The sequence below is a fragment of the Gasterosteus aculeatus genome, chromosome 6 (genome assembly GCF_964276395.1).
Source record: "Gasterosteus aculeatus chromosome 6, fGasAcu3.hap1.1, whole genome shotgun sequence".
NCBI lineage: Eukaryota > Metazoa > Chordata > Actinopteri > Perciformes > Gasterosteidae > Gasterosteus > Gasterosteus aculeatus.
This window is the reverse complement of record NC_135693.1, coordinates 6822259-6841938: the sequence shown is the minus strand read 5'-3', so window position 1 is coordinate 6841938 and position 19680 is coordinate 6822259. Positions and strand designations below refer to the sequence as shown.

Below are 19680 nucleotides of genomic sequence, written 5' to 3'. Positions count from 1 at the left end.
AATAATTACATTTAAAATGCATTCATTCAACACAGAGTCGCTAATGACACACGCTGTTGCATGTGGCGATTAACTACAGCCGAAGGATTGTTCTCCAACAGACTCTGAAAGGTCTGCAGCTCCGGGGCTTCTTAAAAGTTCAAAGTCACCCAAGAGATGGACTCAAGAAGACACTGTGGTCAAGTTCAGAACAAGCCGTTCAGAACAAGCCGTTCTCTCTCACAGCGCTTTGTGACGGCCAGCAGCTCCGTCACCACAAGTCCGACCCGTCTCCACCGAGCCGATCAGCCTGACGAGCGTCTGGCCACAGCAGACCGAGACTGAATAACTAATAAACATTATGCCTTGATAAACAGCGCGCCGTCCAGGCTTTCCCTTTCTAGCTACTTGAAACGAGTAAAGGTGGAAAATTCACCACTGTTTATGTGGATGTCAAGTCAGTGTTTATGGCTAACGTGGTTGATTGAGGCAATACAAATTCCTCCGCGCGCGCCGTAAGCCAGAAAGTTCTCCGACTCACAGAGCTGCGCCAGCATGGCCTACATCTACCAGGATGCATTGCAGGGTAGCTTCAGACGCCAGGAGGGGCCCGGTCGGCCATATTCTGTTGCATGTCTAATGCAGCCTTTCCTGCAGCATCTCGTTTGCAGTGTACGCTGGCTTGATAAATGCAGCTGTTATTGTAGATTCCAATTTCATATCTCATTATCGTTGGTAAGTATTGAAGCGAGAGATAAAACCTGAGGTCATCTCGGTCCTACTGCAATGGCCAGACTGTAACGTCTGGTGAGCCATGTGGGGGAATACTGACCGGAGAGGCACAGACTGTAGAATGTTTTAAAAAGGGGGCCATATTGTGGGATTCCTCCGAGAAGCAGATGTGCTCCAGCTGATTTACTCTGTAATCCCACCTCATTCTCTGATCCAACAACACACACACACGCACACACACACATACAATGCACAGAGAAATAACATAAACAAGTTTTATCCTTTTATCGTTGTGCGGCAGAAAAAGAAGAAATAACACTACTGCCTGCAGAGGTCACAGCAAACAGAAATGAGCAGAAACTTGCATTTTGACGCGCAAAAAAAAAAGCCAGCAAAGAGGGAGATGCTCATATGACATCAAGGAGTGTTTCGAATATCATTTGCAATTCAAGTCTGTACTAAGAATGGCTCCTGACCAACCAAGCATCCAATCCTCACTAATTGGAGACGAGATGGGAGGCGTTGTTTTAGTGTAAGATGACCTTTGACCGCCTGCATTCTCAGTATGACGTTAGTTAGCAAAAGGGATGGAAGCGCTCCCCGGTTTGCAAGTTTGGAGGAAGATGAAAGTGAAAAAGTGGGCACCACTGAGCTTATTTTGAAGACTTTGTAAAGTATATTAGCGGGAGAAAGGGTACTGAAATTCAAGGCAGTGTTAGGAAAAAGGACGTTTTTTTTGTATGTGAAATAGCATAACATACTACAGTACAATCTCAGCAGCTATGAATAAAGATGTGTTCCCAGTGTGGCAGGATCTGGGGATCAATTGCATTGTGATCCAACAGAGGCAGATGCACCGAATCGACGAGTCTCATATATTTCGTTTGCATGTCATATTTACACCGGTACGTGCGTGATGGTCTTCACGCCGTGGAGACTTGTGGCACAATGTCACCTGACAGCCACATCACACACAAACACACATCATATTGCTGGTCTAGATTAGGATGTGCGGGTCAACTGAGTTCACATTGGCTTCACTCAACCGAACCACAGTTTATAACTTATGACTCAACTGGTCCCCATCCACATCCTGAAAAGGCTCCAACAGCTCCCCCTCTTGCATAGCCTTAGTAAAATGATATAGTCCCTCATACTGTGCAGCACTAGAGACATAAAAAAACCTATAATGTAGTGGTTAGCTCTGACGGCTGATTACGGGGCTTTACTTTGGGAAAATAGAGCTGCTTGTTTATTTAGTATGTTGGTCAAACTTATCAAATATCACGATGCGATTCATCGTCCAACCGTTTTCCCGAGCTCGTGTGAAAGTCCACGTGCAAGCGAGGAGCACACGAGCACACACATGGTGTAAAGTCATTCCTGCAGACGAGCTGCTTGGCAGGAGACATGAGCGGGACCGTGAGACACCCACAGCATGCAGTCCAGCCGGAGACGCTTCTACGCAGGACAAAAACATTAGCTGATCTTTAATGACTCAACCGGATCCGGACTGGAATTATCACGCTAGCCATGTCCGTCTTTGCGGCGGAAGCCATGTAGTTTGCGTGTGATAGATGGCGCACGGCGACTGGGCTTGTGTGTAGGATATTAAATCACTCAGCAATATTAACCTTAAGAGTGTACCACAGATTCCATAATAATGGAGGACAGGTACCAGAGCATGGATCTGTCTTTCATGCTGTTGACTCCTCCGAGGTGTGACATACGTTTCACTACAAAAACATGAATGTGAAGCAGAGGAAGAGAAGGACAGAGCTGACTGGAGGTTGTTTCAGGCCACCAGTGAAATTTAAGGTGAAACTAAAAGCAGACATTAACCCCTTTACGTCAGCTAAAAGGGGACTTGTCCGGGGATTTTTTCGGGGGTTATCTACGGGGCCTATCGATCTACAAAATATGAAACAAGCACAACCTGGATGAGAAAACATGTGATCCTGATGCAAACATGTGAACAAGCCGTCCTGTGTGACGCTCATCCAAAGCAGCCTTGTGGCGACCTCCAGTGCCGCTGGCTGAGCCCGATGAGGAAGTGCATCAAAAGTTGCATTCTCCTTGATAACCATCAGGAAACTCTGTACTGTACTGTAAACAGTAGACAAGATGGCGAAGGTCGCAATTCAAGACAGTGATGGCTAAATGGCCAAACTTGCTGTCCACCAACCAATGGGTGACGTTACGATGACTACGTGCCCTTCTCACATACAGTCTGTGGGGGTAACGCGCCGTATTTTCATCGTAAGCCAAGCTGAACAGTCCAGGCTTTTTCGGCAGACGGGCTAAAGGAGACCGGCGCTTACACAAAGAGTTTCAGAAAAGGTGTGTCATACAATGTTGCCGGTTGACAAAATTGCCTGTTGCCACTCACCGAACGTCATTTTGCTGCTGAGGTTTCTTCTGCCCAACCAGATTCACCGTTCTTGCTTGGATAGGCTTCTCTTCTCTGAAAAACACGCAGAAAATATTAAAGACTCTTTGTTTTTGAACAGTATGACACTGACTTTCTGTCTCTTTCATGTTAATAGATATTCAAAATAGCTGAATATGAGCCAGACTAGTCGGTCCAGACTGCCCAGTTAGCTCTGGGTTTAAGTTTGAATAGCCTAAGCTTCCTTATGAGCTTCAAATGTCAATATTCATATCCATATCTTGGGCAATAAGGCTCTTGTTGGCTCTGAACAGTGAATTGTTAATGAATTGTAGCGTGTCATGATTTAAAAGCACCACAGCTCAGTTCAGCTATTTTGCATTGCCCGAGTTTGAGAGCCGTTATACTCGCTCATCCAAAGCGGACAGACGAGAAAATGACAAAGAATAAAAACTGAAGCGCTTATTTAGACGGTCGCTGAGATGTCGCGGGCACATTTAGGCATCACCGACAGACCTGAGACAAAAAAACGACAGGCTTTCGATACGTCAATTGACACATTCACAGTGGGATTGGAAACTCCCTCATCCATAAACATGAGCGTGATCAGATAGAACACGGAGGGAACTCAGGAGAGAAATCCTCGGCAACGCCCCCGCTGTCTAAAACAAATATGTCTTTTTCATCGCCAACACTGTGAGAACCCCTCTCATTATGAGACACACTCTGCACTTAAGGAAAAGTTGAAATGTCTTTGTTCCTCATGGATTCTGACCACGCAAAATAGCAAATATGGTAAAAGTGACGTCTTCGGATTAAACGGTTAAAAGTTATGAGACGTGTTCCTTATGTTATGTCATTTTTTAAGTTAGTTTAGACTTACATATAACTGGTTTGGTGTCTGATAACTACTTAAAAAAAGGACAAAGGCCAGTAGCTCATGTGTTTTTCTGATATCATCTAAGTATCCCACAATTTTTTAATTCCTAATCTTGCTGCAGAGTTTCACTCGTCCGTTGGTTTCCATCCACTTGATATGCAGATTGATTGGAAAAGTCAATGAGCTCACACGGATAACGCCAAATAACAAAGGAAATGCTGACGATGGCATACACAAATGTCAGCACCTTTTTGCTAAATTTGCTAATCCATTTTCATATTGTGGGAAAATGAATGGGAGCATAAGGGTGTGGGAAAATGTAGTAAAAAATCACTCAAGTGGCTTAATCTTTGTTTACAATATCGTTATCTGTGACATTAAAATCCATGTGATTCGAGAGCTGTCAGCACCAAAACTGACCTGCTTGTGCAGAACCGCATACAATCTTTTTTGGCACTTCCTTCAGCGTTTCAACTTCCCCTCAAAACTGTTATAGTTAAAGGGGCACGGCAACATATGCATAAAAAAGGTTTGTAAATATTCAACTTGAACAGCAGGATCTGCATTTATTACCGTCCGCGTAACATCCGGGAGAGCAGCTCTTTCTTTTAGGTGCAACCTGAGCCATTGTGTGCTAAAATCTATGTTATTTTGGTAAATTGATACGGTATCGGGAAACATACCAATGCAAGTGTGTCAATATTTCATCCCTACTGCATCATTAGATTTCCTACACAGAGGTATTGGAAATAATATTAGTTCCAAAGTCCCAAACAGCTAATGTGCCAAAACTTTCTTCGGGTCCCTAAAGTTCTGGTTTATTTATTCGCAGAGATTCAACTCTTGAATTTGTTTGATTTTTTGAGATGTTTCTCAGCTGTCTGGAGTTTGTCCACATACATAAAGTTCACACTATTGATTTTATTGAATCATGATTTAGCGTTTCGTATAGATCACGCCTCAGCATGTCCCCTGCAGGAAGGAGCACGTCTTGCTCATCTAGTTGAGGACACAACAGATGCAAGCAGCAGACGCCCAAATAAACTTGAGCCTTTGCTACGGCTGTAAATGTGTACTATCACATACACTCACAGTACACTTGTGTAGAGTGTGGTTTGTGTTTGTGCCCGTTAGTTTATTTATTTGTTTTATTTCATATTCTTCTATTTTATATTCTTCTTTATTTTATTGTATATTTGATTCTAAATTATATTTTTAGCACTGTGTTTATTTGCGCTTGTTTATGCATCACCCGCGTGTCAAATTCCTTGTAGATGTCCAACATACTTTGGCAATACATTTTCCTGATTCCTGAATTCCTGATTCATTCCAGAAAGAAATGTTGATATTAAAAATAAAGGGACATCCATAATCGAAAAATTTTTCCCTTAACTGTTTGACAGTTTTGATTCTTTTGGATGAGCTTCCTAGTTTTGGTGATTCAGGTTGTATTTATTTCAACCTTCTCTCCCACATGGTGGAACCAGGTAGCGCTCGAGTTCTGGTGGTCAAAGCGCCAAAATCAGTCATTTATAAAGAAAATCCACATTACATTATTATATATTACACAATTACATTGCACTATTTTTACCAAATTGCAATGTGATGCAAAAACGTACATCCACTGAGTTTCCAGTTGCAGGGCCAAAAATGCATCAGTTCAGTGCAGTGACCTGTTTGATCACATATGCTTGGTTGTATGAATAAATATGCCCACATCTTTCAGGGGAACTCTTATCTCTCTAATGCAGTGAGGGAACGCTACTCATTAATGCTTCGTTATGTGGCTGTAGGGACGAGCTTCACTGTACTCTGGTCCTCTACTTTCCATTTATGTAACTGGGATTTAAGGCCTTTAAAATGAAGGGAGGTCATTTACAGTTTATCCATCTGTCTTTGTGAAAATCACACGCCACTTTACCTCATGATGATTACAGTCGGGACGCCTCAATTCACCAGTCTATCATTGGCGCTGTGGCCGTACACCAACGGGGCGTTGTGTGCACACATGCGCTGTGATCCTGCATGCTTTAACAGCTGATGGTGAGCGTAAGAGCAGAGCTTTCTCTGCCTCTCTGCATTACAACCCACACGGCCCCACTGCTAGTACACTCACCATGCATGTATTAGTCAACCAGTGCAGTGCAGATCGTAAAGACACGCACACGCACACCACTTTGCCATGGCAATCTCCATCCAAACAGGGATGAGAGGGAGCGGGGGGGCGGACGACACAGAAGCCAATATAGGTTATGAGATGCATGTGCTGACGGACTGCCTTTATTTTTGCAGCCCTTACAGTGCGATATATGAGTCAATCCACGGCCTCGCTGCTGAAAATGATGCATAGCCACTTAGAGCGGGAGCTCATGTGTTGGACATTTCCTTCTTTTAGATGCAATGAATCGATCTTCCTGTTTCCAGCGCTGGGCTATCAGTCCGGCACACACGGAGGCTTAAAATAGAACAGGGACGTAAAAAAGCTAGAGGAGCGCCTCGCTTAGGTGGGTTCGGTCTACATCTTTCTATCTGCCCCGTCTGCACGTGCTGCTCCAATGCAGAAAACGAAAGGGAACGCATCGACTTCTCTGGATCCTGAAAGGAAGCGGGGGCGGCCGGATCTGGGTCCGTTTTTGCAACTGATTCGGAGGTGACAAATAAAATCTGTAGGAGGTCTCTTTGCATGCATGTATGGAGGAGGATGCACACCGTGGATATAAGTCACTCCTGATGCAAAATGACATTACACACACAGCACACCCCTCCTCCCCCTTATAGGCCTACTAGTTCTATAACAGCCTGTGCGATTGCTCTCCTGCAAGAGCACTGGCCTACATACAGCGCATACGGCTGAGAAAAAGGCTCAACCGCACCCCAGGAGCTGAAGACAGCAGCTGTTGAGATTGGATGCTGTACAGATAAAAGGCAACAGGGAGGGTTCTACTACTTCCACTGCACCCTCAAAGCCTTCAGTGAGCCGGAAAGGTTTTTCCGCCGCTGCATCGGTAAAAATGAAAAATTCCCAGTGAAAAAGTCCGAGCCCTCGCCGGGCTGGACCCCGGGCCGATTGTGTGAACAACTTGCGGTGACATTAAGAGAGACAGGTGCACACTAGGAATCGGAGTGGAGCGTGATGCCACCGATGGGTGACACGCCCCTTTTAACCTTCCCACTATCCTCTCCTTCCTCTCCTCCTGAGCAAAACTGCACCTGACCCACGGCCGGCGCCCGCCTCTCTCTATCTGTGAGCATCTGTAAAAGACGGTGTGACCTGATCTACACTGCTGCCACAGCTGTAGCCTGCACGGGGCAGGTAGTGAGTGAGAGGATGAATGAGGGGGGCTGCAGGATGTAAACTCAACACATGGACTACACACATGCATGGTCAGATACAGTGGAGTGATGCTGAAAACGCCCATCGTACAAGTGAGAACGGAAGTGGATTTTCAGAACGGAATTAGTCCAAGGCCCAGTCTCTCTTACACACAAAAATACACACACACACACACACACACACACACACACACACACACACACACACACACACACACACACACACACTCGTGCACACACTTCCCCTCTCTCTCTCTTACTTTGTCATGGCCTCCTCCTTCGCCTCTTCCTCCCGCTGCCGAGCCAGCACAGCCATGATGATCTTCCTCTCGTCTTCCGTTAAATGGCTCAGGTCCGGTTCCGGCACGGCCGGGGCGACCGGGGGGCGCGGGCCGCCCCGAGGGCCCACCGAGGCGAACATCTTCTCCACCACCACCACCACCACCACCTTCCCGCCCGCCCTCCTCCTCCCTCCCCCTCCTGCTCTTCCTCCTCCTCGGTCGGGATCACCGATAGAAAACCCGCTGGCGGAGCCCACGGATCACGACATGGCACACGGACCAAGCGGCGGTTGGAGCGACTGATGCGGAGTTCCCATGGCGGCGGCGGCGGGGGGCACCCAGGGCGGCGGCGGCGCTAGCTGCGGCAGTAGTAGCGGCGGTGACGGCAGCGGCGGCGGCGGCAGCGGCGGTGGTGGCGCTCCGGTTCCCGCGTTGGCCCGCTTTCAGCGTCCCGTTGTCCCTCTCGCTGCTCCGCTGTCTTCTCCCCCCACCGCACTCCCGCCGCCGGCCCGCCCGCCTCTCCCCTCCGCCACCTCCGTCTTACGGGGAGCCCATGTCTCCGGCGTTCGGTCGGGATGATGGCCCACGGGATCTCGCTTGCCTCCTTCTGGTCGGTTCACAGAGAGGTGGGTGTGGGGCGGAGGGGGGACGGGGGCGGGGGGAGGGGGGGGTGGGGTGTCCTCTGAAGGCGGCTCAGGTCTCCGCTCGGTCCGGTGGCCCAGCTGCGTGGCTGCGGGGCGAGGCGGCGACTTCTTGTTGTGCAGCGCCGCCGCGGATGCTGATGCTGATGCTGATGCTGCTGTCAGGGAGACGGAACCGTCAATGGGACCGCAGCCCCTCAAGCGCGTTCACTTCTCCTGCGGCGGGAGCGCGCGGCTCTCATTTGAGAATGGGGGGCTCCACTCACCGTTAAGATGCGCGCTCCCGGCAGCGCACGAGCACACTTAGGAAATAAAAGGTTCCTCGATGGTGCATTGTGGGATTTGTAGGACGTTTTTTGAAAAGAAGAGTCCCTCGGGCGCAATCATCACAGGATATGCACAAATATGCACGGGTCTATTCTTAGATTATGATATATTTTGCTTCTTAGCGGAAAGAAAAACTCCACAATTATAAGTTTATTTACCACTTTGTCAATTAGGGTTTGGATTTATCCTAAATTGACCAAAAGATTGTGGAAGGGGTGATCTCTTTTTTATTTTCATTTGTTTTACCTAATTCACCTCTTGTGTAAAACATCTGTAATTTTACATCTTTTGAAGATTTTCTCTAAATCAGTGCGGCTCTGATTCAGAAAGCCCTACTTTAGTGGCTGATCACAGTATTTTTATGTTTGGAGTGATATAAAAGACACAGAAAATGTGTTACCTTTCTTTATCCGAACGTTCAGATTTTAGTTTGATGAGGTTTACAACATCTGCATTAACAGATATTTCTAGAAAGAGAAATTTCCTTTTGTCCCCGAATTTCAATTTCAAATTCAATCCCGGCTTTTAGCATTTATGCTTATTATTAACGCAATGGAATTAAGAATGAAAAATAATTTGCGTCTGCTAGATTTAAAATTTAAAGACACATTCATTGCCTCCACACAACTCTCAACATGGCCAAACCGAAACAGTGCTGCCAACGCAAATAACGGCAACAATGCTGACAGACCTTCCCGCTTATAGTGCTCACCCTCTGGTTAACAGAGGTTAACCAGAGGGTGAGCACTAAGCTTCTGTGATGACTCCATCCTTCCATGTCGGGTTATCGGCCCGTCTCGTTTGTTTGATGCTACATACTACAAATGTATTCTCGTAATACAGAACTTGTTGTTAGAGTATGCCGAAGCGCAATAGAACAATAGTAGAACCAAGATAAAACTAAAATGTTGCGATAAACAAAAGGAAAACATGCAAAATGTTAAATGATAAGGGAATGAATATGAAACCTTGAAAATGATACTTAAATGGAAGTGCAGGCATAGTGAAAAGGTCAAAATAAACTGGCATTTGCAACATGAAAGAAATAGTGAGTAAAAAAATGAAGAACCCTTTTCTAGTATGAAACGCTTTGCAGTGAGAGTGTTGGCTCCCTCCTCCTCCTCCCCCTCCTCCCCCTCCTCTTCCTCCTCCTCCTCCCCTCTCCCTCCAATCATTGCGTGTTAGGATGACGCGCATCCCCCTTTTTTTCTCCGTCCTCCCCCCTGCCCTCCCTCTTTCTCTCCCTCCACTCCTTCCTTCTGTCCTTCCTCCTTATGCATCCTTCCAGCACACACACACACACACACACACACACACACACACACACACACACACACACACACACACACACACACACACACACACACACACACACACACACACACACACACTACTTCCTCCTGCTGAAAAACAATCTGAATGGAGCCGGGGGTTTACCACACACAGCCGTGCACATGTATGCCTATAGGGTGACATTTACAGTATGTCAGCGTACAACGTTTTAATCACGGGCCGTGTGGAGAGGGGGCCCCCCAAAACATACAATTGACACACACAGTGCGCCACGTGTAAATCAAACAAACCGTATCAGACTAGATAATTAATTGTGTCACAGTCATCTATATTTAGAAACAAATATGCTTTAGTGAACTATTTTTAGTCAGCAAATCCAGATTTGGCAAAAGCCTGTTGTTCGAAATGCAGACCAGCATTTGGGTTAGAAACTGATAACCTTTAATTATTAGGATCGTGTGCACTAAAACCAGGCTTTTTTACAGATGTATAACCCTTCGACGGACAATGACCCCCGATTGCCCCGTAAGGCCCAGGTCAACCAGTGTCGCTGTAAGTTCACAGAAAAGCCTGCAGGAGCATGAACAGGCTTAGCCCAAACCCTTCGTAGTCGTCATCATCATTATCCGTGTCTCATAACAAACCGACAAACGATTCCTCGATTATTTCTGCGGGCACGCAACAAACCACAAATGCTTGACTTGTTCAACAGCTTTAGGTTCTTATTTAGGGCAGCCGTGCTCAGGGTGAGTGGCCAACACTTCACACATGCAACTACAGATTTTTCATTTATAATTATTGACTTCATTTTTGAATAAATCCTATCTTTCAAGATGGCCTCAAACTGTTCCTTTTCACGGCAGGTAGTTCCAACATAAAGGCATCCGGCGTGTTTCACCAACTTGGTCACAACACCCTGGAGCCATTTTACTGGGCTGTTATACATTCACATTTCTACTTAACTATCAACAAAAAAGGGGACAATCCCAAATTTAGCAATCCTAGAACAAACCCTAGGCCCTATATCGAATGCACATTTCAGCTGGGGAAGAGAAAAAATATTTGAGTGAGAATAAATAAGCCTGCTTAATACAAATAAGCAAGCATTTAACCTGAGCTCATTAATCTCAGTGTACTAGCGCGCTGCATGTTAGTTTGTACCAGTGATGTGTCGTTCGTGAACGATTCGTTCATTTTGAACGAGTCCTCTCAAAGAGAGATTCGTTCATTTTCCCGTGGCTGCGCATTGGGACTGTTGCATAGGCCCAGTCAAGGAAACAGAAATGATTTGTTCATTGATTTGTTCATTTCCAGACTGGGTACTGAGCCCATGCAGGACACGTGAAAAATGATCCAAAGACCAAAGATGAACGAATCATTGATCATTGACGATTCGTTCATCTGCCCGGTACAAGTCTTTGGATCATTTTTCACGTGTCCTGCATATGAGTCTCAGAAGAGGAAACAGAAAGGGTTTGTTTGCCTTCTTCACTTTCGCGTGACTAGGTTTAGTAAGATGTGAATTATTCGGCAAGGCGTAACCACGCATTCTTTGGGTGTAGGGGAGACGAACTTCAGCAGCTGGTGAGGAGAGACAGAGACTTTTCTACATCCTCCGTTTTGTGCTTCACGGAGACGTGGCTTTGGTGGATCGATACCGGACCCCGCGCTCCAGCTGGCGGGCTTCCAGCTGCTCAGAGCGGACCGCGACACGGAGCTCTCCGGCAAGGCGAAGGGTGGAGGTAATCTGCTTCTACTCCAACGCTGTTCTCCTTCGTTTGCTTCATTAATCCTGGTCGGTGTTAACACGCCGCCGCCGGGAATCGTGCACGGTGCGCAGCGGACACTCGCTGACCCTTAGTTATTAACAAAGCAAATCTCAGCCATGAACTTCCCAAGTACAAACAGTTCATTAAATGCCCCACCAGAGAGGACAACCCGCCGGATCACTGTTACACCACACCACTACATGCACTAACCCCGCCCGTTGAAATAAACGAATGACTCGAACAAAGATTCGTTCGTTTTAATGAACGAGATTCAAAGAACCGAGTCAGTAAAACGATCCGGTCTTCCCATCCCTGGTTTGTATTTTATTTTGAAAGTGTGGTGTCCCAGAAGCTCTTTCTCGTCGCCGGGCTCGCGTCGGACTGACGCAGCTAGCGAGTACTGCTCGTCATTTCTCAGGGTAAGCAGGTGCACGAGACATTTCACAGTGCGATTGTTTGAGTCCCGCGTTGAGTTTTACACGTCAAGTTAACGTTTTATTTGGTGACGGCGCGCGGTCACGTGACGGGTTCTAGCCACGGAGCTCGCTTCACGTGGCCCAGCAGGTTCAAGTCTCACATTGCCCACAAGGTGTGATATTAAAACCTGCTCACTCACGAGCATTTGAAAGATTCTCTCTAGCAAACTGTCGAGTTTTTATAAAGGGCTCTTAAACTCATTTGGGCATTTGTGTGAACACATTGTCCGTGAGGTATCATGTCTGCAGACTTTGCCCACGGTCAATACCTATGATTTATAGATCTGTGATGTAACCATGCTGATTAGTGCAGGTGTTACGTGCCTACTGGTTTTTGAATCTACTGGTTTGTCTACGCGTGCGTGTTCGTTTTCCCCCCTACAGCGGCAGATGTTGTCTGCCTCAGTCACCTAATTCGTCACACATTCGCAAACATATTGCTGAAAATGTTCCAAAGTCATCACATATCCATTGCAGCGATTACGATCGTATAAGTGAGCACTACGTCACTGCCACGTATGAAGAAATACATTGAGGAAAATAGATTTATTAAAAGATCGCCGCAACCGGCATTTGATCCCCCGCAAGCAAAATGACAAAACGTTACAAGACGGACGCGCTACGCCGTCGGCCACTCGAGCTCACTAATATCGCCGCTGTTTCCTGTACTTGTCATCAAATTGTACATCGGCAGTGGCTAGAAAACCATTTGGTTCAGAGGGAACCAAGACAACTGGTTTTGGTGGCGTATCGCTGAACACTCCCAAACATGTGTATCGATACCTTTTCGCGAGGCTGCAGCTTTCCACCACCGACTCATTTGGACAAAAGGGGGGATTCTGTTCGGACGGTCATCGTGCATCACAGCCACTTAAGAAAGTCATTTAAGAAAATATAGATTAAAATATATTTTAATGAAAGATCGCCACAACCTGGATTCGAACCGTGTCGAACAAAACAACATGTTTCGGGACGTCTGCTCTAAGCGGTCGGCCACTCGGGCTTGATAGTTATTGTTGAAAGTTTCCTCATTATTTTATTGAATTGTATACAGTTGTAAACCTCTTGGTTCAGAGGGAACCAAGACAACTGGTTTTTGATGGCGTGTTGTGGAACACTTCCAAACATGTGTGTTGGTGCTTTTTTGCGATGCTTGATACAGTTATTTACACATTACATCCACACCGTTAAAAAAGTGCTTTACAGGCGTGAAATCCGAAAATACACCGGGGATTAAGCAATCACGTTAATTAGCAACATCAGTATGAAGGGAGAATTGCGAAGTTGGTGTAGAAATATATCTCGAAAAGCTATAGAACAAGAGCACCGATGGACCCTCCCAAAGTGAACGATTTTTTTTGTCATGAATTTAGATGTTATTGAGAAAGTAATCATACTTGTGTGCTAGAAAACCTGACAGAACTATGTAGAGAATGTGGGGATGCACAGCAAAGTCCAGGGACAAAGGTCATAGGTGAGATTAAACTGACAGTTCTGTAATCTTACAAATATAATATATTACTCATCAATGCTTCTTCTTAGATCCAGTGTACAACATCTGAACATCTCCTTCCCATTGGCAAAACAGAGACAATCCAATCAACAAGGGTGCTGATGAACGAATGCGTTTCCTCCGAGCGAACCCCCCCTGACTACGTCTCACCTCTGATTATCATCTTGCTGAAAACAGGGTGTCCTAAAACATTAGTCTTATCTGGGTGGAATTGAAAGGGTCTAAATACAGAGAAGTCTAACATTACAAACAGGGAGATAAGTCATATTGTAAAAGTAATAATACGGTGGAAATTTGCCATCACTGCTGCCACTGTCCTGCACCTACTGCCTGCCAGCCATCAGTCTTTGTGCTTTGTCTCTTCACAGGTCACCAGGGATCATGGGTCTATCTGGACCCTGGTCTTGCGTCTGTGGTTCTGTGCATTGACTGTTTTGTAGCTCTTATGATGATCATTCTGTAGACTATTGCACTTCTGTCCATCTTGGGAGAAGGATCCCTCCGGGTTTGCTCTCCAACAGGTTTCTTCCTCTTTTCTCTGTTAAAAGGGTTTTAGGGGAATTTTTCCTGTTTCGATGTGAGAGTCCTGGGACAGAGGATGTCGTATAGATTGTAAAGCCCTCTAATGCTAAAATTTGTTTTTGGGATGGACAAAATAAATGTAATCCAATTATAATTGCTCCTGAGTTTTTGCTCTTGTAGATATTCAGGCATGGTTATTTTTTTATTTTTTTGCAAATTGTGAGCCATCAAACAATTACTTATAAAACGATTAAGGCCTTAAGGTTTCTACAAAAACTAATCAAGCAGTGTTTACATTGGCTGTAAATCATGACGTCCATTTCTTCATTTTGTGGATAGAACATTACTAATATTACATCCTTCTGTGCTTAGTGTTAACAATTATTGAGTATTTTCACAGTATAAAGCATCATGAAAAAGCACCGATAAAGTGTTGAACGATACGCTACCAAAAAACCAGTTGTCTTGGTTCCCTCTGAACCAAATGGTTTTCTAGCCACTGCCGATGTACAATTTGATGACAAGTACAGGAAACAGCGGCGATATTAGTGAGCTTGAGTGGCCGACGGCGTAGCGCGTCCGTCTTGTAACGTTTTGTCATTTTGCTCGCGGGGGATCAAATGCAGGTTGCGGCGATCTTTTAATAAATTTATTTTCTTCCATGTATTTCTTCATACGTGGCAGTGACGTAGTGCTCACTTATACGATCGTAATCGCTGCAATGGATATGTGATGACTTTGGAACATTTTCAGCAATATGTTTGCGAATGTGTGACGAATCAGGTGACTGAGGCAGACAACATCTGCCGCTGTAGGGGGAAAACGAACACGCACGCGTAGACAAACCAGTAGGCACGTAACACCGGCATGTAACTGTTAACTAGGGGTGTGAAGAAAAGAATCTTGGTTGAGCGCAGAATATTACTTTTATACAGAAACATTAAGGATTGAAGGTGTAACATGGGATAAGATATATGAGATTATACTACACAGATTTATTAATCTGCCATTCAACTGATTAGAAAATGACCAGCAAGTATCTAAGCGGCATGATGATAATGCACAATTCCTTGCAGCAGTGTCTGACAGTCCAGCGCAGCCATTGCAGGGGCTGTACATGTATTAAATCACGATATGTTTAAATCACAGCAACCACCATCATTTTGTGAAACCCAAGCTCTCCTCCCCAGGTGATTGACATGTTTCCGGTCGTGGTGGTGCAAGGAGGGGCGGGTCACATCCCGAAAGAGCGGTCGGAGAATTCCAGGGCGGGGGTGTGCTCGGCGGCCCGAGCCGGGTACGCCGTCCTCCGGCGGGGAGGCAGCAGCATGGACGCTGTGGTGGAGGCTGTGAGCCAGCTGGAGAACAACCCCTTCTTCAACGCAGGTGGTGTAAGAACGTTCCAAACAGACGCAGCCGGACGGCTTCTCTTCCTCAGTCTGAATGTTTTGCTCCGCTGTTCTTGTTTTGTGTGTGTTTGTTTTTCATGGACATGTGGTAGCATTCCTCTGTCAAACACTTATTTCAGCTCAGTTATTGCAGCTTAACTATCGGACACTGTGTCCAACACTTTGGTCCAAGTCAATGTTTCCCGAACAATGTCCAGTCCGAGATATGTCCTGATTGCTGACTCGTGATCGGCTCCCTGCAAGCTGCAGTTTAATGTGCGGCGTGTTGACGTGCTGCTTTGTTCAATAGATTGGATGATAGTAACGGCCAACGTGTCATATCTGGTTTTGTCCATTGACAAAATTTTGGGAAAAATGGTCGTACGACCAAGACGACTTGTGTCTCTTTTTTCTAGGCACAGGACTCTTATTGTTGGTGGCTTGTTCATCAGAGTTGAGTTCTGAGGAGCGTTTCTTATCTTGTTTTAAGGTGTTCCTCCTAAAAGCAACACACTAACGAAATAGAACAGCTGCAAAACTTGAGCTCAATGAAAATTGATCACATATTTTTTCAGTGAATATTCCACATTATATCCCATGTAAAAACCTACACTTCACATCCCAAATAAAAGAAATCCTTTTCAAAACGCAGTAAGGTTCTTAAATATATAAATATATTGCTTCTCAGAAAGGGATTTGGTAGGAAAAATACTACTGCATCAAGCCGCCCATAAGTAAGTAAGTAAGTAAGTAAAACATTGATAGTATTTCATTATAAATTTATAAATGGTCTCCCTCCAGATATTTCATTAATGAGCCCTTTAACTTTCCCTTTTACTATATAGTGACCTCATATAGACAGTGCAAAATAAAATTAAACCCAACTTGAAGACAGCCTTTTATATCTTATGGACCCTTTCAGATGATCTTTTAACTTGAAGGTTGCGGGTCGGTGCTGAATATCAGAGGAGAGGTGGAGATGGACGCCATCGTGATGGACGGGAAAAGACTGGACAGTGGCGCCGTGTCTGCTGTACGCAACATAGCCAACCCCATCCAGCTAGCGAGGCTGGTCATGGACAAGGTGCGTACATTTAAATCTGGGATGGAAACTATACAAACAAATAATATGCACTTCATCTTGTTGGAAAATGATCCACTGAAGAAGTGATCTTTAAAAACATCAACTCTGTTCTTTTGAAGGGCAAATGGATTCTGTGACACTTACACATGCATGTGTTTCCTAGATGGCGACCTTTGACCTTCTCTCTTTCAGACGAGTCACACGTGTCTGACGGCAGAGGGGGCCAATCGGTTCGCTCGGTCCATGGGGGTGTCAGAGGTGCCCCCCGAGTCCCTCATCACCGACTACTCCCGCATGCGCTGGAAAGAGAACCTGGCACCCGGCGCCAACCCCGTGGACAGCCAAATGTGAGGCTCGCGTATTCCACTTGTGACAATATGCGGCTCTGTTGACGTTCTCTGTTGCACCGGTGCCTTTTCCACTACGTTCAGATACTATACTTACTTTTGCATCCACGACAGTCGCAAGAACCTGTCCAAACATTTACAGACATTTGTAGAAGCTCTGACAAGCCTCAATTCTCTTCTCCGCTGTCGGACAAAGAAACCGCACGGCCATCGATACTTTAACTGTGTCTCTGAAGACCAGCTGACCAAACACAGAGCATGCTGGGACGGAAGTGACACAGAGCATGCTGGGACGGAAGTGGGGGGTCGGATAGGACACACCCGGGGTTCCTCGATGGAATCCCCTCATTCCTCGTCTCCTCGGAGGCACACTTAAAGGGCCGGAACGTCCAAATTGATGGCAGGTTCTCCCAAATGTGACAAAAAGGCCGGGGGGGCGGGGGGTCATTTGCTTAGCTGAACAAAAAGCCCCACGGATTCACCTCGACGTAATAAAATGGGCTACTTGTGATCTTTGGAATGAATAGTTCAGCTGAATGGTCTAAATGTGTTTTTTAAACCTACGAACAGAGATGAGAAATAAAAGAAGCGAGACCGGTGTTTCTCAACCTGGTTTGGAGCTGGTTTAACTCGGTTGCCAGGTTACCGCATATAACCAATCACTGTTTATTCGCATAGATTGAAGGCAGTCTGTGTTAATAGGTAATTTCCCGTCTTTGTTGCCGTGCAGGGGGAAGATGGGCACCGTCGGAGCCGTGGCTGTCGACGCCGAGGGTAACGTGGCCTGTGCGACCTCCACCGGTGGGATGCTCAACAAGATGGAGGGACGGGTGGGCGACACGCCCTGCGTAGGTCAGCCCTCGCCCGCCGTCTGTGCCATACATGAGAGACCTCATCGTCCGACAAAGACTAACGGGGAGGCGCTTTGTTTCTGTGGTCGACCTTTGACCTGAAGAAGGGTTTAGTCATTAGAGAAGGCCCGCTCGGTAAATGGCTGACTGTGAGCTTTGCGTTTACTGACAACTGACAACATACCACACAGTAACGTGTGAGTGTTGCATCGGAGCAACCTTTCACCGTTTTCTAAGGGAGTAATGATCTGCAAGTTCCTTTTTTAAATCAAGGGGGGCTTCCACTTGTCAGCCGGTGGGACGCAGGTCAATTTATACAATTGAAGGTGAGGCTTTGTTATGGTTTAGAGCTTTTGTTTTGGAAGCACCTATTTTAATTTGATCTATTCGTGGCTACGTAAGATTAACTGTTATGTGGGAATTGTGAAACGAAGTGCACAAAGCCGGAGACGTAAATTAATACACATTGATCGCAATTGTGTTTTATAATTTCAAGTTCCCATTCTTTTTTTTTTTTTTTGGTCTCTTTCTGCCGATCCCTAAGTATAAGCCGCAAAATGTAATGTAATTTCCAACTCTCTAATGAAAGAAATGTCACTGGGAATCTGACCCAAGCGTTTCTCTCCCATCTAGTGACACTAATGTGTAACTACATCATTTTACCAACCGCCACTCATCCTATGCAAAGAACGGTTGTGGGCAAAATAATGTAAAAAGTCAAATTGTGACTGCGTGCAGGAAGCGGAGGCTTCGCTGACAACCAGGTGGGAGCCGTGTCGACCACAGGCCACGGAGAATCTATCATGAAGGTCACTCTAGCCAGACTCATCCTGTTCCACGTGGAGCAAGGTAACACACACACACACACACACACACACACACAGTGTTTCTGCAGTGAGACTTGGTGTCACAGACGGTGTTCTGAATGTTGCATAGTTACTTACTTACTTTCCTCCTGTGTTCTCAGGTCAGTCGGTGGAGGCTGCCAGTGATTTAGGCCTGGCCTACATGAAGTCCAGGGTCGGTGGGCTGGGCGGGGTGGTGACCGTGGACCCTCAGGGCCACTGGGCGACTCGCTTCTCCACCCGGCAGATGGCCTGGGCTGCAGCCCAGAAGGACACCCTGCACTACGGCCTGTACACCGGGGAGCACTTGACCCAGAGCCTCGGGGACCCCCTCTGACAAGAGATGCCCACCCCTGTATTCCTAGGACTCGACCAATCCGGCTTATTAGTGCTTTGGCTAAACAATCCTCTTGGTGTTGGTTGATATAAGGGAGAAGAAACATACAGACAGGCTTTACCGGTAAGGGCCCATGATGCAATGATATCAGACACGATGGCGTCCGGACCGATCAGGGTTTTATCAACACTCTAACTTACACAAGCACAAAATGTCTAAAGAGCTTCAGTTACTTAAACCAGAACTGTCTACTCTTTATCAAGAATTGTCAATAGAACTAAAGTGACTTTATTGAAAACTGTCTAGACTAAAGTTAGTTTCATTAGAACTGAAAGTATTTTACTATAAACTTGTTTTTTTAGTTTGTATAGTTCAATAGTTCATCAGAATTGTCCTACCTGGACCACTAAGTATTGACACCGCCGTGTATGAAAATCGTAGCCCAGATTCCTGTTATCACTTAGGTTGTGAGGACATTTGACAGATGATTTAATAGATATTTTATTTGTTTGTAAAATAGAAATGTATGTTAATGTTTAATGAAAGTAAATTGATCATCTATAAATGTATCAGTTGTTTTTACACTAGAAAACATTTTCAAATTAAATGAAAGAAATGTTTGTATTGCAAGTATGATTTTCAAATGAACTTTTGACAAACTATTTCCTTAACAACAAAAGACTTGTTTCTGGT

The 19680-nt window shown here is 45.7% G+C and overlaps 2 protein-coding genes across 44 annotated transcripts in view; one reads left to right on the top strand and one right to left on the bottom strand.

Annotated features, from left to right (window-relative positions):
- rims1a (regulating synaptic membrane exocytosis 1a) overlaps window positions 1-7860 on the bottom strand; it is a 67644-nt gene extending 59784 nt beyond the window's left edge. For all 39 annotated transcript variants that reach the window (XM_078103939.1, XM_078103940.1, XM_078103941.1 and 36 more), the window contains exons 1-2: window positions 7574-7860; window positions 3101-3175 (exon numbers count right to left, since the gene is read on the bottom strand). In XM_078103939.1, the coding sequence (XP_077960065.1) occupies window positions 3101-3175; window positions 7574-7734 (236 nt within the window). In that variant the 5' untranslated portion in view covers window positions 7735-7860. The remainder of the gene's footprint in view (window positions 1-3100; window positions 3176-7573) is intronic.
- A 212-nt stretch (window positions 7861-8072) lies between these two features.
- On the top strand, window positions 8073-19666 carry asrgl1 (asparaginase and isoaspartyl peptidase 1). 5 transcript variants are annotated; one of them, XR_013467862.1, is made up of 8 exons: window positions 8073-8220; window positions 11418-11597; window positions 15326-15521; window positions 16465-16607; window positions 16800-16954; window positions 17685-18131; window positions 18544-18654; window positions 18773-19666. XR_013467862.1 is itself a non-coding variant. In XM_078103983.1 (8 exons), exons 1-8 carry the CDS (start codon window positions 8170-8172, stop codon window positions 18985-18987), a joined length of 1173 nt encoding a protein of 390 aa, XP_077960109.1. In that variant the 5' UTR covers window positions 8094-8169; the 3' UTR covers window positions 18988-19666. The 5 variants fall into 5 exon arrangements, 4 of the variants coding, with proteins under 4 accessions (XP_077960109.1, XP_077960110.1, XP_040035206.2 ...); XM_078103983.1 differs by having other exon boundaries at window positions 8094-8220; window positions 17685-17806; XM_078103984.1 differs by lacking the exon at window positions 8073-8220 and adding an exon at window positions 10346-10407 and having other exon boundaries at window positions 17685-17806.
- The last annotated feature ends 14 nt before the right edge of the window (window positions 19667-19680 follow it).